The following is a 16,804-nucleotide window of genomic DNA, read 5'->3' on the forward strand; positions in this document are numbered from 1 at the left end:
TGCTTGGCAGAGTGAGAAAAGCTCTTCATGCATTCTAACAGCGCAGCGGTACAGGGAGGAGGCGGTTTCTTCTGAGCCAGACATCTTTTTTTCTTTTGTTTCCTTTGGTTTCTGTTGTGTCTCTCCCTTGAGTGGCAGCATTTTGTTGTGCTCCTCTTCTGTGCTCACAGTCTCATGGCTTGGTTCTCGTCTCTGGGCAGGCTGTGTATTCCCGCGTGGCTCGCATTTGTAAAAACGACATGGGTGGCTCCCAGCGGGTCCTGGAGAAACACTGGACTTCCTTCCTAAAGGCTCGGCTGAACTGCTCTGTTCCCGGAGATTCCTTTTTCTACTTCGACGTCCTGCAGTCTATAACAGACATAATCCAGATCAATGGCATCCCCACCGTGGTTGGGGTCTTCACCACACAGCTCAACAGGTGGGCACAAGCAGAACCCTGGTTCCCCCCTCACACACAGGGGCTCTGTGCTCCCTGTGGGAACTGGGCATGGCCCCCACTGTCAGCCTCGTCCTCATGATTGTATCATTTTTTTCAGCATTCCTGGTTCTGCAGTCTGTGCCTTTAGCATGGACGACATTGAGAAAGTGTTCAAAGGGCGGTTCAAAGAACAGAAAACCCCAGACTCTGTTTGGACAGCGGTTCCTGAAGACAAAGTACCAAAACCAAGGTAAAGAAAATAGGCAAAGCTGTATTGTTTTGTTTTATTGAACAGCCTCTGTCCCCCATGAACATCGGAACCATCTTAATATCTGCCATCCAACCTCCCACCCCAGCAGGGCATCCCTCTGAGGCCAATACATGTTATCCTGTTGTGCCCTGTGCATTTGGCTCTGCAAATGCCCATAGAATTCTGGGAAATGACATTCCTGCTCTAGTTTTTCTGTCCCTCCTTCCCTTTTTGACCTCCTCTCTACAGAATGTGTGCGAGAGAATGATCAAAGGTTGCTGTTTTCCTTGCAGGCCCGGCTGCTGTGCCAAACACGGCCTCGCAGAAGCTTACAAGACCTCCATCGACTTCCCGGATGATACCCTGTCTTTCATCAAGTCCCATCCGCTGATGGACTCTGCCGTCCCACCCATTGCCGATGAGCCTTGGTTCACAAAGACACGGGTCAGGTGAGACCACAGGTCGTCTACTCCCACCTCTTTCTTCTGTCACAGGCCTCCTGATCTGACCCGCCTCTTTCCTCTACTAGGTACAGGTTGACAGCCATCGAAGTGGACCATTCAGCGGGGCCATACCAAAACTACACAGTCATCTTTGTTGGCTCTGAAGCTGGCGTGGTGCTTAAAGTTTTGGCAAAGACCAGGCCTTTCTCTCTGAATGACAGTGTATTACTCGAAGAGATTGAAGCTTATAACCCCGCCAAGTAAGTATGTTTTGAGAGAACTCTTTTTAGCCCTGCCCCACCCCCCAAAATGACTGGTATATATATCTCATCTGGCCATTTTCCTTTCAGACTTCTAAATTAGTGATGCTTTTTACAGGTTCCATTTGGGTTTTGTTTCTTCTTCATTATTTACCTCCCCCACTGAAATGCTTTTCAGCCTTGTTTGTTTTTGTAAGCCCGCTGGGGCCAGGAGGGTGAACAGCTGATGAGTTTAAAAATAAGGCACCCCTCCTTCCTCACCTGTGACAAATGAGAACATTTTAAGCACTGTCTTACCTTGCAGATCTATTTTGGGATGCTGCATGTGGCACAGTTGGTCGTAAGCATGCACACAGAGCGTATACTTAGAGTTTAGTGAGATAGTTTGGACAATTAAAACACATAAAGAGTGAGCGAGGGAAGTTGAATACATGAGCCTTCCAGAGGCCTCTAGCGTGGGAGGATTTAAATGCATTAGTATGTCATCCTTTCTCGTTTTTTCTAGAGTCTGACAAGTCCTTCACAGCTGCAATCCCATTCAGCCAGGAAAGCAATTTTAAAGACCCTTTCTTTGTCCAGCCTGAAATGTAACCATCTACACAAAAACATAGAGCTATATATCCCATAATTACTATTTCTCAAATTAGGCACTTGGTTTGGTTGGCTGCCAAATCACGCCTCTTGTATGAGTCGCTGCAGGCTTGACTTCAGTGTATGTTTCCAAAATGTAACCACCACATAGGTGCAGCGCCGAGAGTGAGGAGGACAGAAAGGTGGTCTCATTACAGCTGGACAAGGATCACCACGCTTTATACGTGGCCTTCTCTAGCTGCGTGGTCCGCATCCCCCTCAGCCGCTGTGAGCGCTACGGATCCTGTAAAAAGTAAGCCCCCTTGTCCTCAAGCATTCCTCTTCTCTCGGTGGCTGTGTCCTGTGCGGATGAGAAGGATCCGCATCACGGTCTGTTTGGTTTCTCTCCAGGTCTTGCATTGCGTCACGTGACCCGTACTGTGGTTGGTTAAGCCAGGGAGTTTGTGAGAGAGTGACCCTTGGGATGCTGTAAGTACTATGGACCACCGAGCCATTTTCTCTCAGGGTAGCAACAGCTCAAAATGCTAAAGCCCCAGCCCTACTGCTTCTCTTTTCCTTCCTTTCTTGTTCTGGCGTGGGGGAAGTTTTAAAAAAGAAGATCTAAAATTTGAGAGGGGAATGAGACTTAGATACAGCGACCCTTGAGGGCAGTAGATTGTGAAGAGAGACCATTTTGCTCTCTTAGGCACCCTTGTTAAACTAATGCGTAATTCCGTTGGCAAGTGTGTTGAATCATTAGTGTACTCTCTGCTTACTCTCACTAACCAGTCTGTGTTCTCGGCTCTGTCCTGGTTGTCCCTTGTCCCTATGAAGGCTGTTAACTGAAGACTTCTTTGCTTTCCATAACCACAGCGCTGGAGGATATGAACAGGACACGGAGTACGGCAACACAGCCCACCTAGGGGACTGCCACGGTAAGACAGACGCCTCGCTGCCCTCTGCAACTCCTTTGGACCACATTTGCACGCAAACATTTTACAACCAGCCTTGATAATGACGCGGGACACGTACCACCTAGCATTTAACGTAAACTTCGAAAAAGCTGATCTCTTTGGTCATGGGGGTCCATTAGAAAAGATTCTGAGTTTTTCTTTTTCTTCGCCATTTGCACTTTTGTAAATAAACAGCCTAGAGAAAGGTAGTATAACCAGTAAACTTGTCGCCTTTTCTTTGGACTTTGCTCTATTACTTGGAGTTCGTGAACGTTTTTTGCTTTCTTTCCATTATTCTTCACTGATGACGTGTTCCTTTGATCCCTTTAGAAAGTTTGCCTACTTCAACTACACCAGATTACAAAATATTTGGCGGGCCAACATCTGGTTAGTTTTTTTTAATTTTTTTGAATTAACAGTCTTTTCTTTCCTTCAGTTCAGCATTTTCTGTCCCTCTTCCCCCCACCACCCCCATTTTGCGCAGTTTGGCAGCCCTCCATTTTTCTGCTTTGACTCATAACCCTCTGAAGGTCCTGAGAGATGTTTTCTTACTCAGCCCTCCACCCGTGTGTAGCATGGAATGGTTCATCATTGACCAAGGCACATCCTTAAGGAGAGTCCAATGGGGTGACATATTCTGCATTTCAATTGCACGCCAGCTGCCCAGCTTCCTTCTCTCAACCCTTTGCATTGTGAATGCTCCCTCTGGCCATTTCTATCCCATGGATGACAGAATTGCACAATTTCCCCCTTCTCTCCCCACCTTTCATACAAACAAGGAATGAACAATACACATTTTTTCAAGAATGTGTATTTCTAAGTTCTAAAGATCTTTTTGAATGTTTTTGTGGCAACCCCAGGAATCTCTGAATGTTGTGTTCTCAGTAGTGTGAAAGAAGCTAGCTTCAGTTGAATGAAGCTGGATTTTGATTTTCAAAGATGTACAGTGGGGTCTCCACGCACATCTGTCTGTGTTTGTTTAGAAGTCTCTTCCTGTAACTAGTAGGTCAGTCCATACCGTGTCTAAAAGCGTGTGCTTATATATTCATGGACATCTACCAGGCTAAAGCTCGCAATAGACACGGAAAGGTTCAGTTGTTCTTCCGACTATGCTGCGTCTAGGGGTCACATCAGTTTCATCCCTCGGGGGGGAGAAAAGGATGACCTATCTCATGTATCCCAACATCCTTATTCAGTGTATAAATACCATTGCTTGTGCATGAGTTACTGCTAACTCTTTGGAAGAAACTCCCCAGGTATTTCGGAGAACACAGCAAGGTTTGTGCTGCACTGTGGATGGAGTCTCTCAGTGCATTGAGAAACCTACAAAGGAACAGAGGCCTTGGGGAAGCAGAGTGACGGCCTCTTAGGCAGAACAGGTTTATCAGGTCCAAGACCAAGTGCTTACTTGGACCTGACCAGGTATATTCTAAATGTAATTCCATTACAACTTCTCCAGGGAAGGAAAGGGTAGAAAGACCCCAGCCATTCACAAAGGTCCTCCGAACATTACACATCACAAATAAATTAAATGATCCCGAGAGCTAGCTGGAGAGAGCCAGGGTCTGCCCAAACTGGGGCTTACGTTACTTTTCCACGCAGGGGCTTCAGTAGGAACGTTCTCGTGTCTTTTGCTTTGGAAATCTGCTTAATGTCTCTTCATTGTCAGCTTTTAGTTTTTACTTTTCTCTTGCGAGGAAAAAAAAAAAAATCTGGTCTCGTTTCCCCTGAGGGGGGCTTTTTACCAAATTCTAGGACAGGATTTCTGAGAACATGTACTTGACTTTCAAATGCAAGGAAGCGATCAGAAAAGTCCTCTTGACGCTAGCCATGTTAATGGTCATCTGTTTGCCACCACAGACATGGAGGTATCCTCATCTTCTGTTACCACTGTGGCAAGTAGCCCAGAAATTACATCTAAAGTGATTGATACCTGGAGACCTAAACTGACGAGCTCCCGGAAATTTGTAGTTCAAGATGACCCAAACACTTCTGATTTTACTGATACTATATCAGGTATCCCAAAGGGTAAGGCCTGGCCAGGCACTTCATCTCTGACTGCATGGAAACCTGATCCCTAGCCTGGCTCTCGGAGGTGAAACTAAAGTGGAGCTGCAGTCCCGTGGCCTAAAGTGGAGCTGCAGTCCCACTGGCCGCAGTGACTTTGCTCTCCTGTGGTTTTTTAAGTCTGAGTGCATTCCTGCCCACGACCTGGCTCCTGAGACAGCCACTCAGACAATCTAATCTGTATTGGGTTCTGCCTGCAGATGCTGAGAGCCTGGGGAATATCAGAGGATTCTGAGGGTCACCCTCTCAATATCAAAGGACAAAAGCTCGCAGATGACAAATACCTGTTACCAAATATTCTTATCTGGGAGGCTGTCTCAGCCCCTTCTCAGCTTCATCTGCAGATGTAATGTGGAAAGGATATGCAGGGTGACAAGCTGTCCAAATGCCACAAGTGGCAAAGGATGGCATCGTACTTGTCTGTAATTACTACGTTCAATCCATAATAGGTGAAGTTTAAAAGCTGTCTGATCAATTTGCTTGTAAGATTTAATACTCTAGGGGGGAAAAAAGTGTCTATCCCCTCGTGTGTAAGCTACGGTATCAGGTTTCCAGCCAGTTCTATGGCACTGCCTTGTCATTTATGATTTACTTCTGTTGATTTTGTTTTGTTTTGTTTGTTTTATTTATATTTTCATGGCAAACAATTTTATAATCATTATTTCTGTTTTGATTTCTTTCAGTAATACCATTTCTTTGTTCTTTTCTCTCCTGGTCTTTCACAACACCATTAAATTCCACAGCTTTGACAACTGATTGAACGCAACTAATATTCAAGGGCCTTATTACTAACTTAATGCCAGAGAACCTTCCAGTCCCTCTGACTCAGTTAGCTGTACATATAACATGTAACAGACTTGAATACCCCTCCACCTAACGTTTCGCTAACCGATTGTTAGATGTCTGTGGTTGCATTAGCATTTCCAATAATTACTAACTCACTCTTCCCTTTCTAGGTCTACTTTAAGTATTTCTCAAATGCCTCCAGATAATTTAAGGATATTCTTAAACTAATATATAGAGAATTATTTTCTTACACTGTCCAGTGTCCTTACATAGTAGATACTTCATGAATATTTCATCCCAAGATGAAATTTCAAAACAGCACGTGAAGACAAATGCACGAGTGTACATTTGTACTTAACACTGACCAAGTTCTTGCTTTGCGTTTGTGACCAGTTACATTTCTGACCTAGTTAACACAACTGTATTAGCATAGCTATTTGAGCGTGATGTGTGTTTTTGTTAATTTGGACCTTTGCTTAACCCCGGCAGCAACTCTTTAATCCTGGTTTAAGAATTAGGTGAGCATCATAAGATACGTGTTTTCTGAACTGTTCTAACTCTGCTCTCTAGATAGAAACTCTTAAAATTCCTAACAACTGTTTAAGAGACTGGGTGAAAGGAGAGAGAAGTCTATAACAAGGACTTGAACAGCAAGCATATGTGTTTCTGGAAATTTTATTGTGACTTCAGGGGTGGTGGTGGTGGGATACTGTGAAAGTTTGATGTCTTCTTGCTCTTGTCAGCTAGGCATACAGAGTTTGAAAGTAGTATTGATTCAGTATAAGCTATTTTATATTTAATAATTTTTTAAAAAAAGCATTTCGTTCAAAGTCTTCATATGTCTGTTGCAGGTGTACGGTGGGAAGTCCAGTCCGGAGAATCCAACCAGATGGTCCACATGAATGTCCTCATCACCTGTGTGTTTGCCGCTTTTGTCTTGGGCGCGTTCATTGCAGGAGTGGCCGTATACTGCTATCGTGACATGTTCATTCGGAAGAACAGAAAGATCCATAAAGACGCAGAATCAGCCCAGTCGTGCACAGACTCCAGCGGAAGCTTTGCCAAGCTGAACGGCCTCTTTGACAGTCCCGTCAAGGAATACCAGCAGAACATTGATTCTCCTAAACTCTACAGCAACCTGCTGACCAGTCGGAAGGAACTGCCGCCAAACACGGATACAAAGTCCATGGCCATGGACCACAGAGGCCAGCCTCCCGAGCTGGCTGCTCTCCCCACGCCAGAATCCACACCTGTACTCCACCAGAAGACCCTGCAGGCCATGAAGAGCCACTCTGAGAAGGCCCACGGCCATGGTGCTTCAAGGAAAGAACACGCCCAGTTTTTTCCTTCTAGTCCTCCACCCCATTCCCCATTAAGTCACGGGCATATCCCCAGTGCCATCGTTCTTCCAAACGCCACTCATGACTACAATACATCCTTCTCAAACTCGAATGCCCACAAAGCCGAGAAGAAGCTTCAGAACATTGATCACCCTCTTACAAAGTCATCCAGTAAGAGGGAGCACCGGCGCTCTGTGGATTCCAGAAATACCCTCAATGATCTCTTGAAGCATCTAAGTGACCCAAACAGTAACCCCAAAGCCATCATGGGAGAGATCCATATGGCTCATCAAACCCTCATGCTGGACCCGGTGGGACCAATGTCTGAGGTCCCACCCAAGGTCCCTAACCGAGAGGCATCTCTATACTCCCCTCCCTCAACACTCCCCAGAAATAGTCCAACCAAGAGAGTAGATGTCCCCACCACTCCTGGGGTACCAATGACTTCTCTGGAAAGACAAAGGGGTTATCACAAAAATTCTTCCCAGAGGCACTCTATATCTGCTGTGCCTAAAAACTTAAACTCACCAAATGGTGTTTTGTTATCTAGACAGCCAAGTATGAACCGTGGAGGATATATGCCCACCCCAACAGGGGCGAAGGTGGACTATATTCAGGGGACACCGGTGAGTGTTCATCTGCAGCCCTCCCTCTCCAGACAGAGCAGCTATACCAGTAATGGCACCCTCCCCAGGACGGGACTAAAGAGGACACCATCCTTAAAACCTGATGTGCCACCAAAGCCTTCCTTTGTTCCGCAAACCCCATCTGTCAGACCACTGAACAAATACACGTACTAGGCCTCAAGTGTGCTATTCCCGTGTGGCTTTATCCTGTCCCTGCTGTTGTGAGGAAGCTGTAAGGGTACCTTCAGACGAGATACCTGCTTGTATTTTAAGAAAAACAAGTAGCCAAAGAAACTCTGTCACTTTGGTAACACCAGAACTTGCCACATGTAGCTACTACAGCAAGGCTTCTGTGTACTTGCCGGAGACGAAGGGAGGTCCTGCTCATTCCATGTCTTTCGTTTGAAGCCGAAGGGCTGTATAGCCAGGGAAGGCTTCCTTCACCAGTGTAAAGAGCGGATCCAGTACTCAGAAGACTGAACAAATACTTGAAAATGGGTTCAATGTAGACTACCATTCTGTGTGGTCTTCCCATTAAATGTGAACATTTTAATATGTATGCATTCACCTTGCCTCTTGCACAAATGTCAAAATGGAAAGATGGGAATGTCTCAAAACAAAATGAGCTTGGAGATTACCAAGCAGTTTGCTGAAAATTCAATCTTTGACCCAAACTGTAGCATTTTTTTTTTCCAAGTGTGGCACTGTTTTGTTTTGTTTTGCTTTCAATGCCACCAACAAACTGTGTTAAAGAGAGGAGCGTGTGTGTGTGTGTGTGTGTGTATGTGTGTGTGTTTGTGTGTGTGTGTGTGTGTGTGTGTGTGAGAGAGAGAGAGAGAGAGATATCTACCCGTTAGAATTGATTAGAATTGATTTAGGTGCCCATTGCATCTTTTATACTATGGAGTTGTTTACAGTGAGCATGACTGAACAAGAACTAACATCCTCCTACACCGGTCCATCGTGTTCGGCTACGATAAGGAATAGACAAGGCTTCTTTGACTGTCAAGTGATTAACATAACCTATGTGGTACCCGGTGTCAGAACATGTAAGCGTTCTAAGTAATTTTGTGCTGCTATTCATCAGAACATCTATTCCAGTCTTGCCAGCTTAAGAACTTAGAGAAATTAAGAGGTATCCTTGATGTATCTACCAGTATTCAATAGTAACATTTACCTGTCCACTGTGAATCAAAGCCTGGGGCACGCTACTCAACCTTGGACACACTTGCAGGCATTTATTTCAATTGTGTTATTTTATTTTCCATACAGTAAAAAAATTTTCTCTCTTAACTCCTCTCATCCCCCAACCCCCAAGGCGAAAGAGAAACCAAAAGTAGGACAAAAGAAAGAGACAGACAGACAGACAGAAAAGGAATGAGAGTTGACTTGGCAGGGAGGGTCTGTGGAGCTCTAGGTGATCCTCCCTCCATGTGCGTCCTGTGAGGGTTTTGCTCATGAGTCATGCAGGCAGTGACAGTGAACTGTAAATACCACATGTGAGTTTACCTGGATCTGTGCATCTTGTGCCTTATTCACGAGAGTGGTAGACGTTCCCAGTATGTTGAGTGTTTCCACGATAGAGCATCGTTTCCCATGTGCCACTTGTAAAGGTTTTGCAGCCAGCACCTGAAGACTTCTTATACAGTCATAAAGCAACCTAGAGCGATTTGTTGTTGAGCGATGCCACCCCTTCCCTCCAGCATCAGAAGCAGCACCCACCCTTGCCATGATAAACATTCCACCCCCTGCTGTTCTGATAATGTGAAGTTAGATGAGGGTTCCCAGGGAATGTGGCACCTGCGGAAACCATGTCTAGAATCATTTTCTATGTAGCTTGGCAAAGCCCACTGATGGCTGCAGGTGTGTAGCCTACTGACAGCTTTGGTTAACCCACTGCACATCACCCAGTCATTTACCCAACTTACTCTAGAAATGTCCCCAGCTGAGGAAGGCTCCTGAGCCAGTCAGGCAGAGTTCAAGTGATAGCTTGGGACAGTGACAATGGTATGCATTACTTGGGGGAGGATGGGGTACAAAACACCAGATCATTTTTATACAGGATGTAGAATACTGACGCGGTTGATCTTTTCCTTCAAGAATATTCTTTTCTATAGAAAAATGATTCCCTGTGATCTTCTGGAAGCTCCAAAGCTGAAACCCTTCAGCTTTGCAACTAAAAATATTACAGTTTAATAATCAATTAAACCAACCAACAATAAGCACTACACATCTGCCACCAACAACATTGTTTGCATTTACCTTACCAATATTAATCCCAGCGTGGTAACTCTGTGTGACCCCCGATAACATTTTGTAACATTAAGCTGCCTTAGAGTTTGTACTGTGAGTTCTATCAGTATTTATGTTGAAATTTCTAACATGGATTCTAGTCTCTATTCTGTTAATTTAATTTTAAATGCTTTATCCATTTGTGCAAAGGTAAACACAGATTGTATCTTTTTTAATGGTACGGCATAAAAAAATAACCCTAAAGTGAAGTGGCTCTATACTGTTTTATAGAGTACTTTAACGTGTATAGATATCTTGTAAACTTGTATTGTGGATGTGTAAATAATATGTACTTTGGGTTTTTAACACCGCATGTAAAGTCAAAATAAAATATCCAAGTCATTATGTCCTGCCTTTTGATGTTAACAGGTTTGCACTGCATCATGCTTTTAGCTAGTCATGCAGTATTTACTAAATATGTTCTTGAAGTCTAAGAATATATTCTTCCCTTGAAATTTTTGTTACCTGGTCACATTATGATCCATTCTCTCCTTGGAAGACTCTTATTGAAGGCTGGAGCCAGAAGTAAGACAGTTCAGAAAGTCCCATGACCTAAATAAAGCCCTGCACCCACAGCCAAATGTTTATCTTGGGCCTTGATTTACTTAAAGGGAAATTTAGAGTTCTCACCTTATGGGTTGGGGAGATGGCTCAGTGGGTAGGATGCTTGCTCTGCAGTCATGAGGACCAGAGTCTGAACCCTAGCACGTTAAACTTAGCACAGTAGCACTTCATAAGACCAAAGCTCCCAATAGATGGAAGGCAGAGACCAGGGAAACCAAACAGAATAGCTCATCTAGTGTAGACTGGTGAACAAGAGACCCTGTCTCAAGCATGGTGGAAGATAGACTGCCTATAGCCCTGGATGTCCTCTGAACTTGACACATGCACTGTGGCATGCATGAATCTATACAAAACATGTACACACATACATACAGCATGGAAAGATACCACACAAAGAAATCATGATTTATATTATCATATAAAATATAAATGTACTTTAAGTTCAGAATTACTACTTGCAAACTCTTGTTCGGTATGTGGAAGGCCTCCACCCCATTGTACAATAGGAAATGAATTCCCTAAATATTCATGTAGAAGGTGAAAGTAGGATTCTGTGGCATTTCCCTTAGCATGTAACTAGCTGTGAGGACAGCCAACATTGGCCTTATGGTTGGGCACAACGCCCTCTCTGATATAATGGTCATATTGCCTCTGTCTGTTTGGTACCAACAGCTTCTCCTGGCCAGTGCCTACCTGCAGCTCTCCTAAGGCCTTTGTCGAAGAACCTCAGAAGCATCTTAGAGCAGTAGACACTGACATATCTCATCAAGGGTTTCATTCTTTTCATGGTGTCCTTTAACCAAGGGTTGGAGACACTTGTAGCTGAGCATTCATTCATTGGTATGAGCTCCCTTCATTCTCTTTATTTATGCAACAGTCCAGAGAGATGAAGAATCATAGAAATCTGGCCTATGGATGTAGCTCAGTCAACTACTTGCCTCGTATGCTGGTAGACTTGTTTCCATTCTCATGAGTGCATCAGCGGAGGGTGGCTCTGTGCCTGCAGCCTTAGTTCTTGGGAGGAGTAAGTAGGGATCAGCAATTCGAGAAAATCCATGTCTGCATACTAGGGTCAAGGCTAGCTAAAAAGAAAAATCCTTTCAGGAATTCTTTCAAAATCAGCTGATGAAAGCGCATTTGTTCATTTTGGGGAGCTCACAGCTCTGCAGTAGCATATGGCATTCTGAAGGCCCCTACCGAGCATGAGAACAGCAAGTCAGGGAGCCATTGTGTCTCAGAAAAGGATGAGCAGGACTCAGTTGGTAGCTCCATTTGGGCAGTTGATGGGAAGACATAAGAGAAATGTGTCATTGGCCCAATCTTGACACCATATTACTTCCTCCCGCTGTGAAAGATTCTATGATATTGCTGCTGCTCCTATTATGGACAGTCCTTTTTCTGGGTCTATTGGGCTTTCCTTTCTGAAAGTGCAGCCTCTGCCCATCCCCTTTTCATAGGTGTTCCTAGCGGATCCCGTCATAATCTGTGATGGCTTAATGCAGGCTGTGGACTGGAAAGTAAATTTTACTTTCTTTATCAGCGGATTTATAGTTCCCTAAAAACCCACCTATGAATCCTCAAGGTGGATGCTCAGATCCCATTGGAGAGCAGTACAGCGGGGTAACATGAGGATTTTTCAGAGAATACATTGTTAAGCTACAGAGTAAAGGCACAAACACAAGTACCCAAGACAGAACACCCATGCTCCTGTCCCAGCAGCGCACTGACTTGGATTACTCTGAAAAGTGGCAGCATTGAAGCCTAATGGAACACAAAATGCAGAGAGAGAGACGGAGAGACAGAGACAGAGAGACAGAGAGAGACACAGACAGAGACACAGAGACAGATACAGAGAGACAGAGACAGAGAGAGAGACAGAGAGAGATTAATTGGGCATCTTTCAAGTCAGACAGTGACGTGGTAGCTTAAATACTGCTCTGGAACCAGAGGGATTTAACTTCCTGATGTCACCTCTCCATTTTCTTCTGCTGCCTTCTCTTCCCTCATCCTCCTTAGATCATGGCAAAGAACAGTATTTCCAGAAAGCCCATCCGGGGCTGAAGAACTATGGGCCTGACTGACTCTATCGCTTGAGCAACTAGGCTACTTAAGCTATCTCATTTTTGAACAGGGACAGTTTGGCATTTATTTCTCTGACAGTTCTATGGTCTCTGTCAACTCTGTAATTCTATTTCTTATTTTATGAATGCTGGGTTTAAATATTCCTCATTCAGCAGCTTGCTTTGTAGGCCATTTATGAATGTGTGAGGCCTGTTCCCTCTTAGATGAGCAATATATGTAAGATTAGCAATAAAGTAAGGCATGATAAACAATGCACTTTGAGCTATTTAACTCGGATCTATATTTGATGTTTACTCTTTTTGCATATATAACATGTTAAACACCTAAATCTCTGTCAATGTTTCGATCTTTATCAAATAGCTTTAATACCATAAACAACAAAGAAAGAACTTATAATAATATCAATCTAACTCATGAAGGATTCATGCAGGAGATGAAGAGAGAGGGTGAGTAATGTCCTGGATATTCAGACCATGAATCAACTAGAATTCACATACAAAGGAAAGTGGCATATTTCTACACTCTGTCTTATGATATAATTCTTTTTAAAATTAGGTATTGATTCTAGAGTGATTAATCTCTGGAATACTTTCAGACTATGCTGTGGTTTTATAATGAATAGAATTATAAAATGCAGTGCTATCATGTGTATGCATTATTTCCTGGGGCTTTTGAGCCTTTCAGTTAATCCTTAACAATTTTTAATTAATATTTTTTGTTTTTATTCTTTATATACATTGTATCCAGGCCACAGTTTTCCCTCCATCCACTTCACCCAGTTACCCTCCTCCCTTCTCCCCCAAATCTGTGCCTCCTCCATTTCTTTTCAGGAAAAAGATAGAGCAGCCCTCCCAGGGCTATCAATCAAACATGGCATAACAAATGACAATAAGGCTAGGTACAGACCCTAATATAAAGGCTAGACGAGATGACCCAGTAAGAGAAAAAGACTTCCAAACACACTCAAAGTGTCAGAGATATCTCTCGCTCCTATTGTTAGGAGCTCCACAAGAGTAGCAAGCTTTACAACCAAAATATACATGCAGAAGACCAAACTCAGACCCATACAGGGTCCGTGATTGTCTCTTCAGTCTCTATGAGCTCTGCTTAGTAGATCCTGTGGGTCATGTTCTCCTGGTGTCCTTGACCTCTCTGGTTTCTAAAATCTTTCCTCCCCTCTTCTGCAAGGTTTCCCTGGCATCACCTAGTCTTTGGCTATGGGTCTCTGCATCTGCTTCCATTAGTTGCTGGATGACATCTCTCTGATAACAATTGGGCTTGGTTCCTGGCCATCCATTGCAGTAGTAGTCATTGGCCCCGTCTTATGGTGTGGGCCTCAAGTTGGACCAGTCACTGCTTGGCCACTCTCATAAATTCTGTGCCACCATAACCCCAGCACATCTTTCAGGAAGAACATATTGTAAGTCAGAGGCTGGGTTGATGTCACAATCTCACTGCTGGAAGCCTTGCCTGAGGCTCTGTGTTTATTACTAGGAGACTTCACAAGAGTCACTTCTGTAAACATTCCAGAAGTTTGCACCGTACTGCATTTCTATGTCACCTCTCAGAATGCCCCCCAATTCCAGTTGTCTCTCCCAGTACTCTCTCTGTCTGTCCCCCACCACCTGCCTGGATCCCTCTCTACCCATCCCCCCTACCTCCAATCTACCAGCAAAATCTATTCTTTTTTGCCTTCCCAAGGCTATCTGTTCATCCCTGACTAAGCCTTCCTTCTTACTTAGCCTGTCTGGATCTGTAGTTAGTAGCCTGGTTATAAGCTGATGTCCACTTATAAATGAGTACATATTGTGTTTGTCTTTCTGTGTCTAGGTTACCTCACTCGGGATGATTTATTTTCTAGTTTGATCCATTTGCTTGCAAATTTTATGATGTTCTTGGTTTTGTCTTGTTTTTTTAACAGCTGAGTAATACTCCGTTGTGTAAATATACCACATTTTCTATATCCATTCTTCAGCTGGGAGACATCTAGTTTGTTTCCAATTTCTGACTATTGTGAATAAAGCCGTAATGAACATAGGTGAGTAAGTGTCCTTGTGGTAGGGTGGGGCATCCTTTGGGCATATGCCCTAGAGTGATACAGCTGAGTCTTGAGGTAGATCAATTCCCAATTTTCTGAGGAACCTCCGTATTGATTTCCATAGTGGTTGTACAAGTTTGTACTCCCACCAACTATGGAGGAGTGTTCACCTCCCCCCACAGCCTCACCAGCATGAGCTGGCACTTATGTTTTTTGACTGTAGCTATTCTAACTGGTATGAGATGTAATCTCAATGTCATTTTGATTTGCTTTTCCCTGATGGTTAAGGATGCTAAACATTTCTTTAAATGTTTCTTGGCCATCCTCTGTTGACAGTTCTCTGTTTAGAACTATACCTCATTTTATAATTGGTTATTATTAGTTTGTTGATGTCTAGTTTCTTGAGTTCTTTATATATTTTGGATATTAGCCCTCTGTCGGCTGTGGAGTTGCTGAAAATATTTTCCCATTCTGTAGGCTGCCGTTTTGTCCTATTGACTGTGTCCTTTGCTTTACAGAAGCTTTTCAGTTTCATGAGGTTCCATTTATTAATTATTGATCTTAGTGCCTGTGTTACTGGTGTTCCATTTGGGAAGTGCTTCCTGTGCCCATGTATTCAAGGCTATTCCCCACTTTCTCTTCCATTGGTTTAGTGTATCTAGTTTTATGTTTATGTATTTGATCTACTTGAACTTGAATTTTGTGCAGGGTGGTAGTGAATCTATTTGCATTCTTCTACATTCTGCCATCCAGTTAGAACAGCACCATTTATTAACAATGCTTTCTTTTTTTCCATTGTGCATTTCTGGCTATGTTATCAATAGTCAGGTTTCCATAGGTGTGTAATTTTTTTGGTAAGATTTAGCACTCTGGTTTTTAAAGTATAGGAATTAAATTCAGTGGGTTCTGATGGCTATGGAAGCATAAAGGATAGCCAAGTAACAGATCAAGACATATTCCCATAGACTCATACTCATGCCCAGCCCACAAACTCACACCTTCTGTATAAGTTTGATAAAGGGCTATGGCCCCTTTCCAGTACTCCATTAAAGACAGGAGGAGCCACAGAGTCAGAATAGTCATAGTGTTCAGGGTTAAAGGCCAGCCTGCCACTGAACAAATGGACACTCTCTGAACCCAGTCATATGCTTGGACACTGTATTATACATTTCACATCAGTTACTAGAAGAGAAAAGTCATGGATGAAGTTATCCTTGGGTAGGTGGAACACAACCAAGCAGGATGGAAAGAGTAATACTGCAAGGACCTAAGCTGGTCTGTCAAATTGCTCCCACCTAAAGCTCTGCCAATGTGCCAGATTTACACCTTGAACTGCCAGAGGGACCCTGGGGGGTGGAGATGAAGGTCTTGACTTTTTATTTAGAAAATTTGTATTTCATTTTTTCATAATATGCTGAGGTTGTGCTTTGGCAGTTAAACATATTGTTTTCTGACAATTTGGAGCAGCTTTTTGGTAGGCAGGAAAGAGTTATGGTGACTAGCCAAGAGTCATATTTTCATTTAGGTGACAAGGCCTGGTGAGAGAGCTGTACATTCTAAGGGTAGTAAGTATTGTTGACACGTACGACCCAGACTGGGAGAAGAAAAAACAAAAGCTACAGCTTCTTTGCATTTTCAAAACAGTTTCCCAAATAAGAGGATTTAAGTACTCTTCAACCTTTCTCAAAGGAGCATTCCACAGGTGTCCAGGACGGCTTGAGGGAGCTGGAAAGAGAACATGGAAGTCCTGGGATATTCTTGCAAAATTGCAATTCTTGAGTATTACCTAGCGTTTAGGTATCCAGAGGGTACCTAGTATTTAGGTATCCAGAGGGTCTGAAATTCATGACATCTGGGGTTGAGAGACTTGGCACTCACTGGGTCCAGCAACCTAGATTTTGATTTGTCAGTATGTACTGGGAAGGTCCACAAAATGAAGATGCTAAAGGAGCTGGTGTCAACCTCTTCCAGCCACAAGGTTAAAGTTACTTGTGAATTAGTTAGTCTGTAAGATTTCTAGGATTTGGTACATGATTATTTCTGATACCTATGGAACTCACCTCCAAAGAGATCACAAGGTCTGCTTAATTTTTTTTTTTTTTTTTTTTTTTTTTT

General features: G+C 43.4%; 1 protein-coding gene across 12 annotated transcripts in view; it reads left to right on the forward strand.

Moving 5' to 3' along the window:
• Sema6d (semaphorin 6D) overlaps positions 1 to 10,350 on the forward strand; it is a 58,325-nt gene extending 47,975 nt beyond the window's left edge. For 2 of the 12 annotated variants that reach the window (XM_029535972.1, XM_029535973.1), the window contains exons 10-19: positions 201 to 418; positions 537 to 668; positions 962 to 1,117; positions 1,198 to 1,371; positions 2,114 to 2,254; positions 2,353 to 2,430; positions 2,776 to 2,876; positions 3,225 to 3,281; positions 4,755 to 4,922; positions 6,599 to 10,350. In XM_029535972.1, coding sequence (XP_029391832.1) covers positions 201 to 418; positions 537 to 668; positions 962 to 1,117; positions 1,198 to 1,371; positions 2,114 to 2,254; positions 2,353 to 2,430; positions 2,776 to 2,876; positions 3,225 to 3,281; positions 4,755 to 4,922; positions 6,599 to 7,887 — 2,514 coding nt within the window. In that variant the 3' untranslated portion in view covers positions 7,888 to 10,350. Of the gene's footprint in view, positions 1 to 200; positions 419 to 536; positions 669 to 961; positions 1,118 to 1,197; positions 1,376 to 2,113; positions 2,255 to 2,352; positions 2,431 to 2,775; positions 2,877 to 3,224; positions 3,282 to 4,754; positions 4,923 to 6,598 lie in introns of those variants that run through there. The other 10 variants (XM_029535974.1, XM_021194881.2, XM_021194882.1 and 7 more) reach the window with 10 other exon arrangements.
• Positions 10,351 to 16,804: the final 6,454 nt, after the last annotated feature.

This window comes from Mus pahari, chromosome 3 (assembly GCF_900095145.1).
Source record: "Mus pahari chromosome 3, PAHARI_EIJ_v1.1, whole genome shotgun sequence".
In the NCBI taxonomy this organism is placed as follows: Eukaryota; Metazoa; Chordata; class Mammalia; order Rodentia; family Muridae; genus Mus; species Mus pahari.